The 24578-nt window shown below is 41.0% G+C and overlaps 1 protein-coding gene across 1 annotated transcript; it reads left to right on the forward strand.

Annotated features, from left to right (window-relative positions):
• The first annotated feature begins 286 nt into the window (after positions 1–286).
• Positions 287–24172, forward strand: chrna6 (cholinergic receptor, nicotinic, alpha 6). The gene is made up of 8 exons (XM_084368322.1): positions 287–713; positions 11173–11312; positions 12326–12370; positions 15188–15297; positions 16590–16797; positions 18145–18756; positions 19259–19531; positions 22383–24172. The coding sequence occupies exons 1-8, from the start codon at positions 656–658 to the stop codon at positions 22506–22508; spliced, it is 1572 nt and encodes a 523-aa protein (XP_084224448.1). The 5' UTR covers positions 287–655; the 3' UTR covers positions 22509–24172.
• Positions 24173–24578: the final 406 nt, after the last annotated feature.

Raw genomic sequence — 24578 nt, forward strand, 5'->3', positions numbered from 1 at the left:
AATATCCCTCGACCATGAGCGCGCAGCTCTTTCAGCACCATGGACAGCTCTCGGGGAAACTAAACACCAGGATCAAATCATTCAGTCCTCCACAGCACGAAAACTTTCCAGCACGTCCCCATGAGCTGGTTCTAAACTGACATAAATGTAATTAAGTTTGACATGATCATGTTTTATTAGCTTGATAGACTCATCTGGCTCAGCTTGGAGGAAATGAAGGCACATTTTTTGCGAGTTTTGGCTGTTTTTTACCATCTTTGCTCTATTCAAACAAACAGAACTTGCCTTCAGTTGGCAGGCACCAGTGTCAAAACCTTCCCCCTGAATTCAGACTCACGTTTTGATTTATTCATTCATTTTCTCTCCCTGACATCCACGGAGTCAAATTACGCCTATTATCCTTGAGAGCAATTGTCAGGGCGGTTTTATCTCCCCTCCCTGCGTGGAGTCCGTGTGGATGCGCCAGAGGGGAGCTTTGCGCTCATAGGGGAGGGACGAGCCAAGTCAAGTTTGGATCGGATCAGGAAGGAGCGCACCGGCAGAGCGAGACAGGCGGCACCAGGGGACAGACGCGCGTTTTTAATGCCATTTCACGTTATTTCTTCCTCTCGTCGACTGGAACCAAAGAGTTCCTACGGAAAAAAGTGAAGAAACGATGGAGCCGGCGGCGAGATGTACTTTGCTGCTTGTTCTCGCGGGTTTGATGGCGCAAGGTAAGTAGGATTTATCCCAGGTTGGCTTTGATACGATGTGGATTTGATGCTGCCAGATACGTATAGAGGATTTTAGATCGTTGGGTTTAAAAGCGATGGAAGTGAGATTTACGCACGGCTGTGCCTCGACAGTCAACTTGGAGATGTTGTGATGGTCAAATCAAACGCTTTTCACTAACTTTCTCTTAATCTCTGAGCTGCGAGGAGTCGGAAAAGATGTAGAGGAGTTTCTGTCCGGCGCGTAAAAGCCGAAGAAGTTCATCAGCAAAAACCATCGATAATCAGCCTCTGAACTTTTTCAGTTTGATCATAATTGTGAAAGTGACAACATAATCGTTAGACGTCCGATGATAAAAAGCCAAACTGCCCATTTAAGCCCTGTGAATATATGCAAAATGTCTCTGTGTCCCCACATGATCGTGTCAGAATCCTCGTCCACGAGTTGTTTCTCTGTTAACTAGGCCAACGAAATGACATGCAGAAGAATGCGAGGAAAGGCAAATGAATTTTGATGAATGCAAATGTTGTTTTGAGGCGCGAGTCGTGATTTCAGGAAACCAGAAGAGATTAGACTTTGTTTACAGGATCTGTTTCCCTGCGGACGGCGGGTGAGAGAGCTCGTGGGGTGACGCGGGGCCTGCGCCAACACGGTTTTATTCAGACTGAGGGCAGATAGATAGGCGCTGTTCAGTCAGGGCAGGGAGAGAGTCCGTCTGCAGGCTTCTGATAAAAACCTTCCTCGTTGCAGTGTGCGTCTTTGGATAAGTCTGATAACCTTATTTCGTTTTACCTCCTTTATGGAACAAAAACAAAGTTACATCGGCCTTTCTTTGGTGCGTTTTTTCCTGTACTTCTTTACCAGGTGATAGAAATGTATTTTTAGACCCTTAGAGTGAAGGTGAATTGTAAAGTGGGGTCATTTAAAGGCTATTTCGATAGAAACCCCCCAACACAATGGGGTCGCTTGGGGTTACAAGTTGTGTTTAACTGGGTAACGTTTATTAAGAAGTTTATTTTTAAGTGTGCTGATGACTGAGACTAAGGCAAGGTCAGGCCTAAAACAAGATATATAGCAGCTTTGACTGCAGACATTGAGTTGAAAATGCTTGGATGAGGAAGGAAGGAAGGAAGGAAGGAAGGAAAGAAGGAAGGAAAGAAGGGAGGGAGGGAGGAAGGGAGGGAGGAAGGAAGAATAGACTGAAGGAAGGAAGGCAACAAGGGATAAAGGAAGGATGGAAGGAAGAAAAGGAGGATGGTGAGAGGGGGGACAGAGGGAAGGAAGGAAGGAAGGAAGGAAGGAAAGAAGGGAGGAAGGAAAATATTGGATAAAGAAACGGTGAAAGGAAACAAGGAGGAAGCAGGTTCAGAGGAAGCAAGGAATGATGGGTGGAAGGAAGAAAGGGATAGAGGAAGGAAGGGACAGAGGAAGGAAAAAAGGAAGGAAGAAAGGAGGTTAGGAAAGAAGGAAGGGATTAGAAGGAAGGGAGAAATTAGAAGGAAGGGGGGGAAGCAAAAATAAAGAAAAGAATAAGGAAGGAAGGAGGAAGGCAATGAGGGAGGAATTAAGGAATAGAGAGAGGAAGGAAAGGAGGGAGGGGGCAGAAAGAAATAAAAGAATAATGAAGGATGGAAGGTGGGCAAAGCAAATATGGGAGGAAGGAAGGAAGAAAGAAAAAAATATTAGAAGGATAAAAGGATAGATGGAAGTAAGCAAGGGACATAGGGAAAAGGGAAGGGAAGGGAAGGAAGGAAGGAAGGAAGGATTTGGTCCTTTTGAAGTACATGTAGAGAGTTAATCAGTGACCACAGCTGAGGCAGAGCCTGGCTGTGACCTGGAGCCACTCTGTGAACAGATGCACAGACGTAATTATGCAGCGGCATTTCAAAGCAGGAACGTAAACATTTGCTCTGAGGGCACAAATAGCAGCTATCTGATTTATGGAAGGTGGCAGATAGGCTCTTTTATGGTTTATCAGCCTCTACACATATTTTATTCTGTGCATGACCCTCTCGGCTGAGAGGTGTCTGTCTCTGTGTGTGTGTTTCTCTTCCACCCTGCGTTATCTGAAGCCACATGTGTAACTAAATCATTTGTAAATGTTTGTGGGAACTGGTAAACCTGAATCACAATCTGTAGTTGTAGTAAATATGTGCTCTGACCGAGGGACTCATGGGGACCATTTTAAGTAGTCACTGGTATTTACTGGGGACCCAGATACAGCAGCTAGCATTAGCCAGATAGGATAAGAGCTTGCTAAGCTGCGGCTCCAACATTTACTCTGAAGCTGATGAAGCTCAGAATCGTGTGATTTTCATGATCAAATCTGAGCAGGTTTTTACAAATTACAGTAAATTGAAGCATTTCAGTGCACATTTATAGATTGTTATATTTACTCATGGCATCTAGATTAACCCTTTTCTGGTTATGTCTTTGTATTCCAAAGCACAAGATTAAAGGGTGACTTCACCAATTTTACACATAAAAGTGTGTGAACAGGTCCCACTGTACTACTACTGAGTACTACTGCATACGTAAGTAGGATAAAGCCTTTTGTGGCTCTAGATGAAGCTGCATGTAATCTGTCAAATTGCCTCCAGTGATGTCACTCAGTGGCTATGTTGCATTGTGGGTAATGTAGGCACGATATCTCTAGTTCTGCATCAGTTTTGATCACTTGTTTCTAAAATGTCCATAATGAGTCCAGCAGTGTTATCGGAGTGCAATGCAGACTGGTGGACTACTTTTCGAGACCTTGCACCTAGATTACCCACAATGCAACTTAGCCACTGAGTGACATCACTGAAGGCAATTTATCAGATTCCTCTAGAGCCATAACAGTCTTTATATCACTTTTTCACATGTGCTTTTGTACTCCACAAGACCTGTAAACACATTTCCATTTGTAAAACTGCTGAAGTTACCCTTTAAGGTTAAAAAAGGATCATGGTGTTAAAAAACTTGAAAGAAAAGATTGATTGGCTGGTTTGAAGCAAGTTTTTAAATAACCTAAATGTAGAACACAATCAGGGCAGCCATTATGTTTCCTCTGATGCATATTTCGCAAATCAAGTTATTAGACAGGGTTAAATTTGGTCACATACAAATCCAACCGCACATTTACAGATGGAAAAACATCTTCACAATCCTACACATAAATTATCAAACGATTTAAGGTATGTTACTTCACAGATACACAGTTGGTAAGTCTTTGAAGCTGTGGATATACGAGGTTGGCATGTAAAAACAATGATACGCAGACCTGTGTTCACATGTCTACATAATAAGTGCAACAGCACACCACAGGACTACAAACTGGAGCAATCACTCTGATCAACATTTATGTATTACCCTTATCAAAAACTGTGACATCACATCACATCCACACGCCAACTGTTCTGCACAAGGAGGTCCCTGTGCCTTCAAAATACATGCCAACACACGCAGAGTAAATAGCATGTACACATATATACAGTATTTATTTTGCTTCCGGGGGTTTCAATGCGCTCCAACTAATGTGTTACCTCAGCCTGTAGGTATATTCATGATGCTGTCCCTTGTATTCAAATAGAGGCTGCTCTCTTAATGCATTTGAATGCATGACTGATGATCCGGTCAGTGAACTGTGGTGATAAATTGTGTATGTGTGTGTGTACAGTAGCTGTGTGGTAACAAGGGCTTATATCACAGTCACATTTATAGAGCAGAACACAGAGCAGAGGGGGCGTGGCTAAAGAGAACTGAGTCATAGATAAATGCTTCGAGCACGCCTCACACCGACGCTGTAATCGTAGACCTGTTTTAATGAACACCCAAACTGAGCACTCGATTTCACACTTTTACCAGGTCATATACAGTAAAGTCTGGGAGTGATTTCATTTCCACAAAAAATATGTTCAACCTCAGAATATGTGTACAATCCCCAAAAAAGACGCATAGGTGATGATAGATAGATTCCTCTTCTCCTTCGTCAAGGTTAAGATGACATTTCCTGAACCCCAGAGACAGAGGAAGAATATGGCCACTTCAGGGCCTCATTTACACCCAATCACCAGGAAATGTACATTTTAAGATGTTCAGATATTGAACTACAAAGGTTGAATGACTCTTTTCCATGAAACATATTCAAATTCATGCAACCCACTTTTTGGGGGGAAGCGCCTTGAGGGGGAAAGACGAGCGATTTCTTCTTGATCCGCTCATTTTGAAGGTGAAAAAAAAAAAATCATTTTCTTTCTGCATGTTAATGTGCGAGCGCACAGAGAGCTACTTGTGCAGTCTTCTGTGAATGTCACAAGGCTTTTAATAGCGCCATATTCGACCTGTATTAGTGCTGATATCTGCCAAAAAATTATAGAGGCAAAGACTGACACTCCATTTGCTGGACACACACACACACACACACACTCAATCCCTGCTCCACTATCCTATCTTCTCTGGCTCTTTGCACCTGTCTCTCACCATCGTGTGCTTCCAACACACTTTCTCACTCACAAATCTCCCAGGTTCTGTTTCTGTCATCAGCTTTCCACTTGGTCTTACTCAGTTGTATCTCTGTCTTCTCCGCCGTCTGTCTCCCTCCCTCTCTCCACTCTCCTCCCGCCGTTTAATCTCCGTCAGTTGACTTCAGCTCATTTCAACCCGGCTTTATCGTTACAAAAGGAAAACAAACAGTCTGAGCAGAGCCTTCCAGCTCATCGCAAAGCAATTACTCCTTTTTTTATCCAGTATTTACATTGTACATGATGAAGATGTAAAGAGTAAAAACACACTTTCTCTTTCACCCCTGTCTGGCTCTCTGTCTCTCTCACTCTCCTTTAAAAGCTTTTGCACGCTCAGGGGAGACTGGAAGCTAAATGGCTCTAACAGTATCCTCTCATAAAGCCCATAAAATGGTCTCTTCTTCTTCCATCACTCATTATTTGTCCTTCGCTCTGTTCCTCTTGTTCTCCTCATGCTCGCTCTCCATCATGGTCCTGACTGACAGTCATCTCCAGACCATTTTTTCTGCAGTATGCCGATGACCTCTAACCCTCGTGTCTATGGGAGCATTAAATATCTCACGGGATCTGTATTTCAACTTACTTGCTTTCTAAGTGGGTTTTGACAGTTTCTGCATATTGAGGTGAATAATTGATACTGTACATTTGAGTGCATTAAATGTACACGCTGCTGACTTGACTGTAATCACTAACTCCTCTTAACGCTGCAGCTGGCTTCTTTTTTCTCTCATTTTGTTTAAAAAAGGAGGCCAATTGCAAAGATTACCTCAACAAGTCATGTAAAATTTACATAGATAAACATTTATTTGAGTCGTATCAAATTGCTGTTTAAATTGTTATTACATTAGGACAGAGGTCGTCCATTAGCATGTCTATGTTGACACAGTGATCAAGAATTAAATGCTGCTAAGAGCTTCTACGTGGCTAAAACTGAAGCTGCACTAAATTACTGCCAAATTGGTGTGCTGGCGTTCCTTACATCAGGACAATTAACCTGTAACCTCCCAATATCGTTCCCTCGCTGCTATGGCGGCTCTGCTTCAAAATAAAAGCCTGAAGATGCTGTCACAGCTGTTCGTTACTAGATAATGTGAAAAATAACCCATATGACAACAAATATAAGATAATATCTAACATCGGCCCAAGCCTACTTCTATATATAAAACATGACCCAGGTTGTGTCAGATGCTAATAAGGAGCCAGATGCACCTGCTGTTCTTCTTCAAATCTAGCCTTATAGCACATACTGTATGTGTATAGGTGAAGATTTAAGCACTACTAACTTTAGCAGGGTTGCACCGCATAAACAAGTTCTTACAATGAGATTAGTCTTAAATATTTCAGGCCTACCTAGTAACTGCCAGGCACAACTGCTGCTTGGCTAACTCAATCATTTGACAAAACTGATGTTAGCCCAAAACATGATTTGATTTGATGGCGGAATTGCATTAAGCTGCTTTAGTGTCAGGGTCCTGTTATTTTGCAGGCCGGTTCACAGTCACAGTATCATGGCTCAGCCCACTGGGACACTTCAGTAGAACAGAACCATGGTTAATGTTATTAGTAACACCTGTTCTGTGCCTGAATGACTGCTGTGACGCCTCATGTGTGACAGCTTGTGTTTCTTGACTTCTTTTTGGCGACGTTTACACATTCCTAGATGTCAGAAATTCTCCTGGTGAGTACAATTCTAGTATAACTGAAAGGAATTAAGTGTTTGTGAATAGTTTTGCTGGTGGAAACGACAACTTTCACAGGCAGCTCGTGCTAGCTAGCTTTTTAGCATAGGAAAACAGGTGAGAGTTACACTGGTAGACATATAACTGGAAACACAGATAGAGAGAGAGAGAGAGAGAGAGAGAGAGGACAGAAATGTGATAAACCCAGATGAAAGTGGTTAGAACCTGTGGCTCAAATGTGAGCACGTGTGTGTGTGTGTGTGTGTGTGTGTGTGTGTGTGTGTGTGTGTGTGTGTGTGTGTGTAGGATGCTGTTTTGATCAAAGAGGTGGTTTAGTCAGTGGACATGTAACAGAGAGCAGCTCTGCTTTTGTAATTACACTAACAAGTCGATGAAGCAGCGCGTCCATTTCTCATTTCTCAGCTTCTTTTATTTGATCTTTTAATTAAAATTACCTTTTATTCCCTCCTTTATTCCTTTCGCTATTGTTCCATTCTATTCTGTTTCTTGTGCGTGTCCATAAATACTGCTGTCAGTGTTGTCTTTTGGAATGTTTCCCTTTTTTTCCACACATGGATCAGATACAGCGTGTTCTACCTCGCTGCCTTTAAACTCTATTTAACTCTATTTAGCATAGCATTAGCACATGCTAGGCAGCTAACAGACGGAGGGCTGTGAAGTCTGGATTCCCATAATCTGCAGAATGACATCTTAAGAAGGCTTTGCTTTCATTCTGTCTCAGCTTCCTCTCCTCTCCTCTCCTCTCCTCTCCTCGTCTTGATGTTTTTTAAATTCCTCACGCCGTTCCCTTCAGAGGGTCTTCAGCACCAGCTGGGTTTCTGGTGTCATTGTTGTCTGCATGATGAGGGTTATCTCTTGCCTTTGAGGAAGGGATCTTGATGTAATAGGGTCAGCACTGTTTCATCGTGGTTTTTAATGCCTTCTCCAAATAAGTCCATTTCAATTAAGAGACTTTCCTCTCATCTATCCCAAACTCAGTTTGGATCAAGTCAAATGAGGATGGTGTTTGAAGAGTTTAGGGGAAAACAACAGAAGCAAAATCTGCTGGTGTCTTTGAGATGGCAAGTTCTGCAAAGTTCTTCTGATTGGCGGACGTCTTCTTTGTCTTTCTGCTTCCCGTGTTTCTTTGGTTTTTCTTTCTCACTTTCTTTGTCCCTTTTGCACATTCCCTATCCAATCCAGCTCTTTCCTGCACCCTCTCCTCCATCCACCAACCTTGAGAGCTGTCCAGCAGAGAAGAATGCGTTATTGATTTAGATATTTATGGAGTGTGATGGGGAGCGAGCAGGGTTTCTGCGTGACAACGGAGGGCACTGGGGTCTTGAAGCAGGAAGAGTGGGTGATCATCTTCACAAACTGCGGGAGTGATAGCCGCTGTGACTCAGTCGGCCCTCAAGGCAGCAAACTGTGTGGGGAACTTTCAACTAGTCGCTTTGATATGGTACACTTTGAAAACGTGCGCGGCTTATACAACCAACAAACACTGGTTTATCATGATAAAGAGTGCAGTTTCACTCTTATTTAATATCACATCTAGATTTAAAGTTATAATCTGAACGATTTCAGTCCTGGATAATTTGGCTTTACCAGTAATTGCTGTTGTTAAAGCAAGTGCAGTGTAATACTACAGGACCCAGAATATGGGATTACGAAAAACTAGCGTCCAACAGTGCACATTGCCTATCATTAGTTTAGGAAAATCTTCATATTGATTTGGGGACAGTGACATGGCTGGCTAGCTATCTAGCCATGTTGTTAAACATACTGTCAAATTAGATTTACTGTTCGTCAACTGTACACAATGTTATTGACTTGAATCTTGCTAGCATAACTTTAGCTTTCTGGCTAAAGGTTTTTATGAGCTGAGCAGACTAGTTTATCTTCCTATTGTTCTATTTACAGGAGCAGTAAACAACATTTCCATTACATAAGAGCATTGTAATAATTGTTCCAGGTATTAGTCAAGCCCTCAGAAAGAGAATTATTGCTTGTGAAAACCTTTATATGTGATCACAAAACGCATGAATACATAAATGAATGGTCTTATTATACCCATGGTAAAAGAGGCATAATGCCATTTGAGGTGTTCATCATCAGGAAATGATGGACTCCCCAGAGGTCGTCCATTAATTCCTAAAGATGGACACCTTGTCGAGCACTTTATTTTACGGTGACAAATAAATTGCATTTCCTTTGGTTTCTTGGCAATAAAAGCCACCCCCTGTTTATGCTTTTAATGTGAAGCATCAGCAGAGGGAAGTGATTGGTTTGCAATAGCAGTAATTCAATACTAATCTGATACACTGAGGTTTTTATCAGTGAAATCAAATTTAAATAGTAACACTGTTTCCTGTGCATCCCTCGTACATAGCAAGGTAATTTGAACATAGATGAGAATGGCAGACCCCGCCACTAAAACTGATATAAATAGGTTATTAGTTAATGTTAATGTGTGTGTTAATTGGCTATTGGTGAAAAAATACCGACCATTCATGATACCAAAAATTAAAATCACAAGGATTATTGAAGGATTGGATCAGATTAGTCGGGAGAGTACAGTTTTTTTGTCACATAATATTGAGGAACAGAACTTCTCCCACAGCTTGATTCCTAACCTGCACTGAAAAAATAAATTAAAATAAAATAACTTTCAGTTCTTCTTCACCTGCCCTCAGGCTACAGTCTACAACTCCTCTTCACTATGTTAAAATAGCTTGCTCTGCATTTTTTAATATCAGCATGTAGACATGCTGATATTGTGCCTCTGGCTGTCCAGGCTTCTTCCTGGATAATTAGTAAATAAGGCCCTTCATATTTTGATTATGTATACAGCACTGAAGCAGCAGTCTAGACCTGAACATACCTCTATTCAGGTAAATTATTATAAACTGTGTCCTCATACAGGATGAACTCCCACAGCTGCCAACACCCACCTATCTATATTTACCATTAGTGAGGAGAAGAGAGGAGGACATGCTTGTCACTGTGATTTATCTCCATTTAGATATTACATTTTTTATTTGAGCTTAAATGAGTTTCTATTCTAGGATATGTTGGATATGGTAATATACCACCTGCGCGTAATTCTACAAAATAAGCAGACACGTTTTGGGCTTTTCAAGTGATACTACTCCCACACACGTTTTGTAGTAACAACAATGGACTGATGTGAGGCAGGGGATTCAGCTGAAATAGGCTGCTTCCATGTTGGACTGACTTGAACATTTACTGTAGCCATGACCTTGAGGCATAACAAACCCAAGGAAAATATATTGCCATTGTATAGTACACCTTCTGCATGTTGAACCATGGCAACGATACACACTGAATACCAATATAGCTCAGATGACATGCTGTAAACATGAGATCAAAGTGGAGGTAGAAATAGAAATGAAGGTTCGGTTTCTTAAATACTATTTTAATATCTGCAGTTGTAAAAGCTGAGAGAACAACCTAAATGTAAGTCTGTAAAGACAGTAGGTCCCGGGTCTAGAGGCCAGGTGATGGCTTTGGAAACAGGAGCTAATGAAAAAGGCCTCACGGTTAACTGAACTGAACTGAAATAAATTGAGGCAGTGAGACTGAAAGCCGTCGTGTCACTCAGGAGGTCAGGTTGAAAGGTCACTGTGGGGCATCCGTGTCCTGAATGAAGTGATGAGTTTCTTGCTCCCTTCTCTTATTCCCAGTTGAGAGCAGCAGCAGAACATGAATGTCATAGATCAAATACTAAAAGAAGAAAACAGACTACATGTGATATACAGCTACCATTCAGGGTGGTCATGGCTGTTTTGTGCTTCCTTACTTCACATTTTCCAATGCTATGACTCCATTTAAACACCCCAAAAAGTCTTCTCATGTCACAAACTTGTTCAAAGTGGACTTTCAACTCTGAAGATCTGAGCAGAGGATCTATAATCTAAAGAGATTTCTTTATAGATGATTCATCAGATATCATAAAACATTAATCCACGCACTCAAAAGACTCGACTGATGTGACGCTGCATCAAAACTGGAATAGACTGATTTCTATTTTTCTCTCAGCTCCCGATAAAACTAATGCGCAGCGTGACTTGAGTTGATTTGAATGGACTGATTATCACTGATAGCATCAGCCTTTCAAAATCTATAACATCATCCAGACAGTTAGATTTCTATTGGATTTGGAACTTGTTTTTCTTTCAGTCTCTTCCTCTCACTCATCCAGTCACTGATCACTCTTCATGTCCTTTCTCTTCTTAATGTCTCCGTCCATTGTACAGAATGCTTTGCATCCAAGGCAGAGGACCGGCTGTTCAGGAAACTGTTCAGAAGATACAACCAGTTCATCAGACCAGTCGAAAATGTCTCCGACCCGGTCACAGTGGAGTTCGAGGTCTCCATCTCGCAGCTAGTCAAAGTTGTAAGCTACACACCCATAAACACACACACACACACACACACACACACACACACACACACACACACACACAGGAGTAGATATTCTTATCATAATGCATGCACAGCTTATAAAAGCTCAGTCTAACATGATGTTAAAGGTGTTTTAAGCACCTTTGCGCTTCCATTTCATTCAGCTCTGTACGTCTTGTCTTCTAAGTGTGCATGAACCAAGGTGACCAAAATTATGTTTTACTTACAGCGTCCTCTCAACAGTGTGTGAGTCTCTGTGAACTTAGAGACGTCTTCCTGCGAACATCGTGATCATATTTCATACCTTTTGATACAGAAAAGGCAAAAGATAAGCTGCAGAGCGAGAGAAGTGAAAGCCGAAAGTGAATGCAGTCTTTATTTAGTCTGCTCAATTTCACGGATTCGGAAAATGCCACACAGTGTTGTTATACACTGCTATTTTGCTTTGGCAATGTTAAGTTTAATGCGGATGGGGGATGGTGGTGTTCGGGGTTTGCGGCACATCCGCCAGTGAAAAGAGGTTTTGAGCTCAGAATGGAAATCCTCAGATTAAGAGAAAATTGCCTGCAGGAGCCTTTTTCAGACCGGACTGATATGTAGCTATATCTGCTTGCTCGGCAAGGTGAGATTAATCTAAAGGTGAGTGTGTGAATGCGGGTGCACTGACTGAACGTGTGTGTCTGTGCACATATTTTCACATGTCTGTTTGTATACAGAATATGAGGCTTATCTGTATGTGGTGTATGTGGAATTTAGAGACTCACATGACTGCAAATCAAACTGAATGGGTCACAGAAAGGTAGAGAGGACATCTCTTACCTCTACATTTATTATTAACTTACTCATGACCTTTTCTGTCAATCAACTCCGGCCCCCGGAGGACAAAGAGAAGGGATGAATTCCATTTCTTTCCAGCAACACACACTCTCTCACATGGACACACTCAAACACACACATGCTCTACTGGCTAACAAGCTCTCCTCCTCCTCCTCCTTGTCTCTGCAGGATGAAGTGAATCAGATCATGGAAACTAATTTATGGCTCCGACATGTAAGTACACACACACACACACACACACACACACACACATACACACACACCATCACACACAACATGCAACACTATTGACATAACCCCATCTCTACAGGAGTCTACAGAGACAGAAGTAAGTGAAGATTGAGGAGGGTTCATGTGTGTTAGCACATATCTATGCATACTAAGCGGTCTTCAATATGAGAAGTCACCGCTCTGTTTCTCCCTCCCCTTGTGTTTGTTCACGTTTGTGTGTGCGTGTGTGTGTGTGTGTGTGTGTGTGTGTGAATGTCATACATCACTGAAATGTTAAACACAGTAAGAATAAAGGAGAGGGGACAAGTGAACAAGAAAGATGCTTATCTCGGATAGACACCAGAATGCAATCAGCTCGTGATCAATGTTAACATTATGTTGAGTCACGCTCTGCCTCTCAGCAGACACGGACCCTGAACTCCTGACCTCACACAGCAAGCTATCCTCGCAAATAACGTGTTTTGTCTCTGTCTTCCAGGCTGCGTCTTCTCTGATTCCTTTTACCCATTTTATTTTCCATTTGTCCTGTACTAAATCTGTATTTCCCTTTAAAAAAAACATAATTTAAGCTGCAAGTGATAATAAACATTGCAAACAGACATTGCCTTTTTAAATCAGTGACTAATTGCATTACATTGGACAAACAGCTGCTGGATGCTGATGCGATTCAGTGATGGATAAGGCGCTGTGATCTCTGAGCTCTCCAATTAAAATGCATTGAAAGACCGTATAGACTGATCGTATTTGTTGTTTGTAATGGCTGAGCTGTTTATTTATAACAAGGCATCACTAATGAGAAGCTGTGTCAACACCACAGTCACTGATAAACACTTTGAATCGCAGCCAGTGGGATTACAGTGGTAGCCATTTTAGGAAGCCCCCCTCGATGAATGTATTGCATCTGTGCTGCAGTAACACTGCAGGGGATTCCTCCTGTAACAGAATACAGTGTTTCTAAATGTGTTCATTTTAGGCTCCTTAAACCAAACTCCATTGACTGCCTTTATGTTGGAGATAAGAGAAATTGATTTCAACAAGTACAAACTGTACACTTACAGACAGCCTTTGCGTAAGACTCATTAAATAAGTGATCTTCGCCGGGCTGTAAATGTATAGGTGATTTATAGCTGAAGTGTGCTTACAACACACAAGAAGCAACATTTAAGAATACTTTATCAGCTTATGAAAAGTTTAGTTTTTATGTTTTTTTATATTTTTATTTTTCTGCTCTTTATCCCGTATCTTTTTTTCTCCCTGTGTACGTTACTTCTGTCTTTGTGGCTCGTTTTGTTTTTTTGTCATTTTACTTCCTGTACTTTTGCCCCTTATAAGCCGGTCGATATGAAAGCTGCAGTAAGGCACTGTACAAAAATTACTGGTGTGGGGACGAGGGCTTAATCCCATGTTTTACTTTGGAAAGCAAGTTCCTATCGTCAACCAGATGGGCCATGAATGTAATAAATAAACAGACAATTATACAGTTATTGCTACATTTAATAATGATATATTGACATATGAGTATCTCTACCTAAATTAAATATGATAAATTATGTTAAAACTCCATTACTGTGATTTATGTACATCTATTACAGGATTTTGAATGTCAGTTTGCAGGCTGGCTTTTCTATTTATGTCATTGCATTTTAGTTTTTTTCCCTTCTTTCCTGAGAAGGTCTCTTTCATTTATTTTGTGACGTAAATATTTCAGTTTGTCAGACAACCTTTAATTTGATTGGTTGCTCTGTTGCTTGGAAGAGATTTAGTCAAAAGCCATCGAATCAGACCAGTATCTCAAAATAGTATATGAGTATCTAAGGATGTTGTACCCTCATTTAGAATGTGTTTAATGGAATAATGATAAGGAGATATTACATGATCCCAAATTTAAGAAAAATATAACAAAATCTGCATCCTATTTAGCTACTATTAGTCACAGTGACCGTATAAATATCTAGTCCTTGTGGAAATACTAGTTGTTCCCCACTCTGGCAACCTGTTATACTGCATTAAACAGAAACACACATCAAATTCACCAGCGTGTTTAAATGTACTCACTGTATGCTTTTCTCATTGCTAGATTGTTGTGTTCATAGATAGTGGGTGTGTGTGGATCATTTTATTTTGTGAGCCATAAACCTCGACCTGGATCGGGAATTACATCTCCAGCCAATCAGATTGTAAACACTCTGGATAGATAAATGGAAAAGCCACTGTAGCATGAAGTGGTTAATTAAACTGCTCCCAGGTCATAACTGGGTATAAATCCGCCGTGCTAATGAATGAATTCATCGTGAATGACATGCAAATAGCCAAGACTAATGGATCTACGGCTCATGAAATATTACCCTCAGGTATGTTGACTGAACAGCAAGTGAGCGCACACATCCTTTATTTCTCCCCGTTCTTTATACAGATATGACTAATGTAGATGTCTTATTATTTACTTATTGAAGCTCCGTGGACGTATTACCAGGAGGAATTGCACGAAAAACATACATGTTTGTGCTTGATTTTCAGTAAAAAAAATGTTGTTGTTTTTTGAAAAGCAGCAGCAGATGCTCCTTGAAACTCGTGTTTGTGTCTCTAAACATCAGATTTTTAGCTACAATATCCTTATTTGGCTCTACTGTAAGACATCAAAGGAAGTTCTGCCTGCAGTATAAATATGTATTTCAAAATATTCCCATGAAGGGGGATGTCTCCAGTGACTGAGACTGTCTGCAGTGTACAATGCAAAACACAAAACAGATGGTTGACTCCTCAGTATGCTCACAATGTTTTTCTCTCCCTGCCTCTCAGATTTGGAACGACTACAAGCTGCGATGGATGCCAGCTGAGTTTGACGGGATTGAGTTCATTAGAGTTCCATCAAACAAGATCTGGAGACCCGACATTGTGCTCTACAACAAGTGAGGCATAATTATCATCATCATTACCATTACCTTGTTCACTAGTGTTGCCATCATTATTAGAGATCTGCATCAGAAAGACAACAGCAATGGTTTACGGAAAAAAAAACATTCACGTTTTCCTGGAAAGTGACATCTCCAGGGTCACTGGTTCTATGTACGAAGGATCTCCAAGACTCTCACCAGAGTCTTGGTCTTGGTTCCAACGCCTTCTACTGTCAATATTGCTTACTTTTAATCCAGACCACAATCTCTCTCAAACTATTATAGCTGAACTCAATACCTTGATTGTAGCAATGGGTTGAATGAACCCCCCAGTTCCACTCAGCTCTAGGCTTCACAGCCTCACTCTTACCATTCTCATCCCTCAGGCTTTGGTGGAGACCAAAAAATAGATTTCCTACAAAACTGAATATTGGACTTACATCCATCAAATCACCAGAACCATGACTCCAAATGAAGGCTAATGTTGGTCTATCTCTGCAGATGAGTTAAGAGGCGATTGTTGCTCTCATGTTTGCCATAAAGTCAAGTCAAGTAAATACGACAGCTGTTTACAGCTTGTACGGCCCCCCCAAAAAACAAGAAAAAAACCCATAAACAATTGTGTGTTAGCCTATTGTTTTTGAAACTTAAAGCTGCTGTTAGAAAAATATATGACTAACAGCAGCTTTAACTAGACCTTTACCCATTGAGTTGGCAGTTAAACCACTCATATGAAGACACTGACAAAAAACCTTGTAATTTCAGTATGAAAACCTGTTAACATCATCAAAATATGACATTATTGTCCAAATTCATTGAAGCGTCACTTTCATTTATCCCTCCAGCTGCCACACTGTGAAACACAATATAGTGTAATAACTGAAATATGCGAACATGATTGTCTATTGTTCAGGGTCAGCTTGTGCTCAGCTCTATTCTACAAATGTTAATTATGGTCTCAATTATTTTTTCTACATACAAAGGTGACTCATAATGTTAATCAAAGGCAATTTTGTATTTCACAATACTATGTAATGCAGCCTCATTGTCCTCTGTCTTTTAATCCTAATGCTCTCTCTCACCTCCCTATCTTCACCTTTTTATCTTCTCCCCTCTCTTATGTTCCTCGCTTTCATTTTCTCCTCGCCTTCCCTCTCATTGTTTGATGGATCCGCCTTTGTCTAACCTTTGTGTCCTTTTCAAAACCCACATATGATTGTGTCATATCTCCTCATTCCCCCTCGCCACTGGAATACTTGTGCTCGATGATACAAACACACACACACACACACACACGTCATACACAGTGCTGTAGGTGATTTCCTAGTGGAGGATAAGACCAAGGCTCTCCTGAAGTTTGATGGCACCATCACCTGGGTTCCCCCAGCAATTTTTAAATCCTCCTGCCCCATGGACATCACCTATTTCCCCTTCGACTATCAGAACTGCTCCATGAAGTTTGGCTCCTGGACTTATGACAAAGCCAAGATTGACCTGGTACTTATCGGGTCTAAGGTCAGTGTTTGTGACTGTGTGAAAGTCTGCTGTAACTATCAGTTATTTATCTCTTATATTATTTTTCTGTCTTTCCTTAACTTATTACACTCATCCAATCAGATACTGCATGCATTTACTGTAGGGATCATTATCATTTTTTTCTATTGGAGGTAGCTCCTGATCTCATTTCCTCTTCACTTAACTACTATATTACTGAAAGATTGTTTTGTCATATTCAGTGTAAACAATAGTGCTAAGCGTCTTCTTGCAACAACATACAACAAATTGGGTGCATGTAAACATGAAGTCTGTGAAAATCAGCTTTAAGTTATTTGTATATTCTAAGAAAAATCCATTTTGACAGCAAAAAGAATGAGCCTTGTATCGTATTGACTAACAGGGCCTAGCCTGGCATCGCCAGACTAATTTGCAAATGTGTATTAGTCTGCAATCTCTCAGTCTCATTTCCAAGGGGCATAATCATTCACTGTAAAAATAGCGAACAGAGTCACCGTGACATCACCCATAGGTTTTCTAAAGAGCAAAAATGAAGCTCAAGGTGGGTGGTGGTGGAGGGGTGGAGCATGAGTGGAGCTGAAGCTGGAAGCTGCTAACAAGCAAAAACAAATTTTGCCTCAAGTTAACAGTGTGAGTTTGATTGAGATCATTTCTGTGTATTCAAGTTTCTGTCATGTTTTTTTAACATGTATTTGCCCCAAAAAGCCAAAATACCTGACTGTACATTACCAGCAAGAAAGTGAACAACAACCGGCTCTGAGGGTTTGTGTGTTTGGGTTTGCAAACACCAGATACTCTGTTTCATTCCCCCCATAAAGTTGCCATGAGCAGGGAAATTAATGTCTTAATACTATTAATTAATTTCAACATGGACTCCAACAGGAGTTGACTCGCTTTTGGAGCCAGCCTCAAATGATCATTCCAGTACTTCCTCATTGGCTTCATTTTCCATCCCTGGAGGTTTCCGATTGGGAAACAGCCACAGAACAAAATGCCCGTGGATGCAACTGGATAGACATATACCCAATCAGAGCACCAAAATGATTTCTATTTGACAGTTTGATCTGAGTTTTGAGACCCTTGTACTAGGCGCTCCTGTGTCAGTCATTGTATTAAACTTGCTCAATATAAACAGTTGTGATTAGCTCGTCACAAAGCAAGTCACAGACAGAGCTCTCTGAATGGGAGGCTGGTCAGACGTATCTGTCAGAGCAACTGAAACATGAGCTTGCAAATTTGTTTGGCTCCCAAGCTAGACATGGCCCTTTTAAGAATGGTAAGTTGATCCTGAATCTTGTGCTTGTGTTGAATCTTTATGTGATTTTAAGACCATTATCCATCTCCCAGGTGAACCTGAAAGACTTCTGGGAGAGCGGTGAATGGGAAATCATTGATGCTCCAGGCTACAAGCATGATATCAAGTACAACTGCTGTGAGGAGATCTACCCAGACATCACCTACTCTTTCTACATCCGGCGCCTGCCACTCTTCTACACCATCAACCTCATCATCCCCTGCCTCCTCATCTCTTTCCTCACAGTGCTGGTTTTCTATCTCCCGTCTGACTGTGGTGAGAAGGTCACGCTCTGTATCTCCGTCCTGCTCTCCCTCACTGTGTTCCTGCTCGTTATCACGGAGACCATCCCCTCCACGTCGCTGGTCATCCCGCTCATTGGAGAGTATCTGCTCTTCACAATGATCTTCGTCACACTCAGCATCGTCATAACTGTGTTCGTGCTGAATGTACACTACCGCACGCCAATGACCCATACTATGCCGAATTGGGTGCGCTCGGTGTTTCTGAAAATGTTGCCGAGGATTATGCTGATGCGGAGGCCGATTGACGAAGACAGCAAGGCTCGGGGGTTGGACAGCAGTGGGGAGGCAGGAGGAGCTGGAGGGGGAGGAGGAGGCGGAGGAGGGAAAGGAGGAAAGAAAAGGAAGAATAGCTTGATGCAGGTAAGGCCTCCCCATCCCCTAACATCAGGTCCAGGTCTGGACTATTTAATTAAAGCACAGAAATTTAAGGAGGGCATGTCTCCCTTTCACCACCTTGAGAAGGTCAAAAACCTGATCAAGACAGGTTAGATGCATGGCACCTTGTCTTACCCTTTTCGTCATGAATTCATGTTGCTTCAAAGAGTGCACGTACTGCCGGATGAAAATCTAGACACTTTTCTTTGCTCGTAGAGAAGTTGGTTCTTGCAAACAATGTATATACAGTATGATCACATAAGTGCCTTATGGTCAATACTGAGAAGCCCTTATTAAAGTTTTACTACCCAAAACACTGGAAAGAAACAGGTCTGTCCTTGTAACGCCTTGTTAAAGTATACTGCTAAGATCCTACTGATATACCCCACAGATCCTTTTGATTTATACATTACTATTACCTGAAAAATGTCGATTTTAGTTGAAGCAGAACGTGAAACTAAATCTTACCTCTGCTCATGATTCACAGCAGGTTGGAGGAGGCTCCCTCAACTGCCTGGAGTTCGGGGACAGTAAGCTCTCGTCCGTGGAGGGCTGCACTGGGAAGAAATGCCCCTGCCCCTGCCAGCACGGGAAGGAGGCCCCAGAAACACCAGAGATGGGGAAGGTGACGCGTCAGCTAAGTCCACAGAGCATCAACACAGTGGTGGCCTTTTCTGTGGTGTCACCTGAGATTAAACAGGCCATCGAGAGTGTCAAGTACATCGCTGAGAACATGAGGAGTCGCAACAAGGCCAAAGAGGTGAGTTATTACTTTCACTGAATGACAGTGAGAGTAAAATACATCAAATGCAACACAGATCAAGATCCGCTGATGTTCAGTGTCTTCCAAAGAATACACATATACAAATATGGATGCTCAAGGTGTTCCTTCTCTACATTTTGGTTGTTTGCTTTCTGTCAGATTGTTGTCCTGGGTTTGTCCTCAGAAAAATCTAAGTAAATACCAAGGTATTGTTTTATTTAGGGAAATACAGCATGTTTTCCATAAAAAATAGAATAAAATGTTTTTAAATGTCAGTAAGCTTTAGTAGATGCTGTAAGTTAACATCAGCTTTTGCTAAAATAAAACCACAACTAAGGAGGGAGATAAATGGAAAGGGTCAAGTGAAAGTGAATCGAAAAGAAAATCAAAATCCAGACTCAGCAATATGTGAAAATTCATACTCAAAACTAATTGTGGGCAGCATAGTGCTAGACGAACCACTAAGTTCTGCAAACTGTTAGTTTAGTTAGCTGTGCAGCTAGCAGCCAGGACAGGGAGCTCGGGAAGTCTTGGTGTTTGCACCATTTACACAGGAGCTTACCAAGACTTCCCGAGCTCCCTGTCCTGGCTGCTAGCTGGTTAGCATGCTAAATTAGATGCTTACTGACACAGATTCTCTGAGTCTCAGTACACAGTACTCATATTGTCAAAAAATGTTATTACCCCACATTCTGTTTTTAGTCAGTTTTTAAATGTTTTCAGCCAAAACACGTATGGACAATATTGCACGTTTAATTAAATTCCCCCAAGTGTCTTTTTAATTATGGAGACTGGTATTGTGAGGATTAGCAGGTGGTGTGGTGTGATATTTTGAGAAAATAGCAAAAACGCCGGTAGGTGCTACCCAGGGAAAAGAAAACCTCCAAAACTGTTAGGGAAGGAATACACTTAAAATAACATGGCAGTGAACACACCTTTCTTTGTCTTTGCGGTTCCAATTTTGGTGATACCTAGCTCTTATGTAATGTTGGCAAGAGTGTAAAATATTAAACAGTGGCGAGCTGCTTCCAGTTCTTTTAAGATTCACCCAAGCACAAACCAAAGTTGGTCTTTTCCTATCAGTAGTCATTTCTATCAGTAATGACAACATTGTATTTACGTGGCTATTTGCTGAGATCTAAGAACATCACTAAAAGGAAGTCAACACAAGCAGTCCAATGATTGGCCTTGTCATGGCACATGTGACTGCTCCCAACAGGAAAATAACAGGTGAATTTAATCACATTAATAATGGCGCTGTCCCAAAAAGTGTCCCAGTGAGTTAGCATGCAGGATTCTTCACAGCAGGGATTTTGACCCGTCACAGGTGTTACTGAACGATGACTCTGTGGTATTCTAGTGTCCCAGTCAGTCATGGCAGTGTGACAGTGACAGTCAGCAGACAATACAAGAACTTGCAGATAAGCAACTAAATTCAGCCAGTGAATATTTTATTTACATCTAAGCTTGCTCCTGCTGTGACACATCAACATATTTTCTGTGGAAAAGGTCCATATGAAGGCCGTGGGAATGAAATGCAGCCGTTTTTGGTCTTAACATTATTACGGTAGTTCAACCTGCTTTTTTCTGCGTTGACGTACCAAAATGTCTGCTGCGAAAAAGGATTATCAGACAGAGTTTAAACAGACATGGGTCAGCTCTCGTAATTTTGCAGACAAAACAAAGACAAACAGTGTAATTATTATCCAAGCTAATGTAAACAGTTTCCTGGTTCAGTTTGGACTTAATAGAGCTGTTTTCTTGTGCAATGAGGGATTCATTTCCAGTGGTTCGAGTGGTTTTGATAATCATGCTAAACTATGGGCTTGTTTACAACCATCTTACTGCTCATGTTTCTTTATCAGACTATCACACAGAGAAAAATGTCATAATAAAAGATAGGAATTATGCCCAAGCGATGACAATGTGGTACAAATTGTAATTAATCTCATTTATCTTTTTAAAGATGACACTGCACATCAGCACAATTTTCGGCAAGGGAAACAAAACAAGACCGCCTCTATTGTGTTGTTCCATAAAGATAAGTTGTAGTTACTGTACTGTTGTGTTGAATTTAACACCAACAACAGTAAAATGCTCACTGTGTATTCTGCAAATAAAGACTTTTTTAGGAACGACAGTTGCCAACAAAACTTTTCCGATCAAGTGTCATTGGAAATCTGATATTGTAGGTTTTCTAAACTTTTATAAACCTACAGTCAGTCATGGAAAGCAAACAGACAGCGAATGTGGTCGATGCATAATGCATTTATACAAACACGCTCCAAGCAGCACTGGCCCCGGGAGCGTGCTGCTGTGATCCAGGGCAGCATTGTTGCAGATCCTAACCTGCTTCATAAGTGAATATCAGCGTAAGTTAGAACCAAATAATTTTAGATTTGAGTGGAGAGCTCTCCCTCCTCCCTCTGTCAGTTATAAATACAGTGGGTGAAATCTCCCAAAGGGGAGAGGCAGCCTTTGATATGCAAAACTCGTGGCTCAATCAGCTTTGTCAAAACGCCTGTCGCTTCTTTTGACACCGTGGTTTGAATGTGATTATCATAGTAATTTCCTCCTGTGTAAATTATGTATCAATTTTCTGTTGGCTTAAAAGAAATCTTCAACTCTTTTTCTTCTTTCTTTGTTTCTTTCCTTCTTTCCATTCCTGCTGTGTTATTCTCCCCATCGACTCCCACAAACCTCCCACCCTCTGAGATTCTGAACCACTCTGTTTCCTCTCACCGAGCACCTCTCCTCGCTTGCTTTTCAAAAAATCTCCTCACTTTTCATCTTGCATTTGTCACCGCTGACACTGTCCTCGTTGTCGTGTCCCCTCCCTCACTCACAGGTGGAAGATGACTGGAAGTATGTTGCCATGGTGATCGATAGAATCTTCCTTTGGGTGTTTGTGACCGTGTGCGTCCTGGGAACCGTGGGCCTCTTCCTCCAGCCTCTTTGTGGCTTCGTCTCATAACTGCTACCCGAACAGGGTTCATTGCCGCCCTGTGTCGACCAATCCTGAACAAGTGACTAACTCTCAGTTCTCAGTTGACCAATCAGAAGACAGAGTTTTGAGTCCTAAAGCACTACTTGGTGTGCAGGTTTTGCTTCTTGCCTTTTGCGGAAAGCAGTGATGTAGAAATAATGAAGGTGAGAGTAAAGGGTTGGTAACACTTCATTATAACTACCATTGATAAATGTTATATTTGTAGTTAAACTTTAGTTAATAGTTATATGACTGTTAACAAACGATGAAATGCTTTACAAACCATTTTTTACGCAATTGTAAAGGTTTATAGACATCACCTTCAACTTTACAATAAGCAATTGCATAACAAATAGTTTATAAAGTATTGTATTGTAATATTAACTAAAGTCTAATTAACTTTAAATTGACCCTTTATTAATGATGGTTAATCAGTAGACTGGCTGATAAAGTGCAGATACAAAGGTTGTAATGCCTTAATTTTAAGCTTTTTAACTAAACATTGACGAAGTACCAACATAATTCCTAAAAGTGTTGCACTCTGTCTCTGGATAAAAGTGTGTTCTTTCAGCTTTCATGAAGATTTGAACAGGTTTAAGTTCACAAAATTCAATTAGAAATGTTGTAGATCCCGGAGATAACTAAACAGACTGTAGTACAAAGAAGTTATTGTGTGTTGGAGCTCTTTGTTGCAAGTTTTACATGTTATCTCTACGGACTTCATATGCTAACACATCAAAGAGTAAAATTGAGGTCTTAACTTACTTTTGACCAAAACAGTTACAGTGTTTTGGCCTTGTAGTCATGATACCTGCATAATTAAAAAGAGGTGTGTTAGAGCTTGGCTGGGAACAAAACTTGGCACATCTAGTAGTCCTTCAGGACTGGAACCTGAGAATCAACATCCAGCAGATGTGAGCGAACTGGGAACTTTTCCACATCCAGTAGATATGACACAAACTCTCCTGAACTCCGCCCTGCAGCAGCCAGTTAACTCTCTCCCCTTTGAGCTGACTGATGACTGTCGTACCCGCTCCCCAGTCTGATTCATCAAGCTGCTCCCTGTCAGAGCCGATCGCGCTCACCGCTTTTTGTGTCATTTCCAATTAGAGTACCGATTTCTGGCGCACTTGGCAGCGCTTTATACAAATAAGGGCAGGCTGTTCTTCTTTTTGTAATTAGAAACCATGTGTTTATAAATGTTCTCTCTGATTAATGTTCCACAAGGTAATTGGTTGGCCTGGTAAATATTGGATTAAATGCTACTTGATGAGATGTTCCTGAAATAGCATCGCATTAATTAATTCATGAGAGGATTCTATCATCCAATTCCACGGCTATTAATTCAATGTTTTCTTTTTCTTGTCACTTTTGATTACGTTTGTTATTGTGAGCAAACATGCAATGCGAGAAACATGCATGACAGACATTTTGATTGCTTTGACCACAAATATATTGTCCTCTGATTACAGCACTAGAAGGGTACTGCTTCAGTGATTTGATTTCATTTATCCCCAGTCCTTTTTGGTCATATGATGCGTTAGAAATTCACAACTCATGCTAAAGGGAGAAAACATGTTTGTATGAAATGATCTTTGTCTTTCTTTTGTCTGATTGTCTTTGAACTTAAAATAAATGCAATATTTCTTCAAATAAAGTGAACGGCATTTGCTGGTAGAGGTTTTCAAAAATGCCACTGAAAAGAATCTATAACGTAATAATATATCCTTGTTAGGGCTATAAGACATACACATTTACAGTATGAGCACACACACACACTTACACACTGAAACAGGAGGATTGCTTTGATATTTTTCTCGTCATTTCACACAAAAACAGTCACCAGAGGTATAATTAAGCCTCCAGTTCCAGCGTCTTATTTAAATCTGGACATTTAAGTGCTAGAGACTTAATTTCAGAGGTAAGATGAAATGCATTATTACGCATGACATTGCCACATAATCACATTCATCTGTCAGAGGCTCGACCTCCCAGCTTTATTATTCATGTGTAAATATAAGTCGCAGCGGCAGAGTCAGCTGTTAGAGGTTGTAATGA

The sequence above is a fragment of the Pagrus pagrus genome (genome assembly GCF_965226575.1).
Source record: "Pagrus pagrus genome assembly, chromosome: 2".
In the NCBI taxonomy this organism is placed as follows: Eukaryota; Metazoa; Chordata; class Actinopteri; order Spariformes; family Sparidae; genus Pagrus; species Pagrus pagrus.

Bases quoted from the DNA above. Each gene is read 5' to 3' on its own strand.
- chrna6 (XM_084368322.1), top strand. From the start codon at position 656: ATGGAGCCGGCGGCGAGATGTACTTTGCTGCTTGTTCTCGCGGGTTTG. The intron at 714-11,172 runs GTAAGTAGGATT...TCCATTGTACAG, and splicing joins CGCGGGTTTGATGGCGCAAG to AATGCTTTGCATCCAAGGCA. The intron at 19,532-22,382 runs GTGAGTTATTAC...CCTCACTCACAG, and splicing joins GTCGCAACAAGGCCAAAGAG to GTGGAAGATGACTGGAAGTA.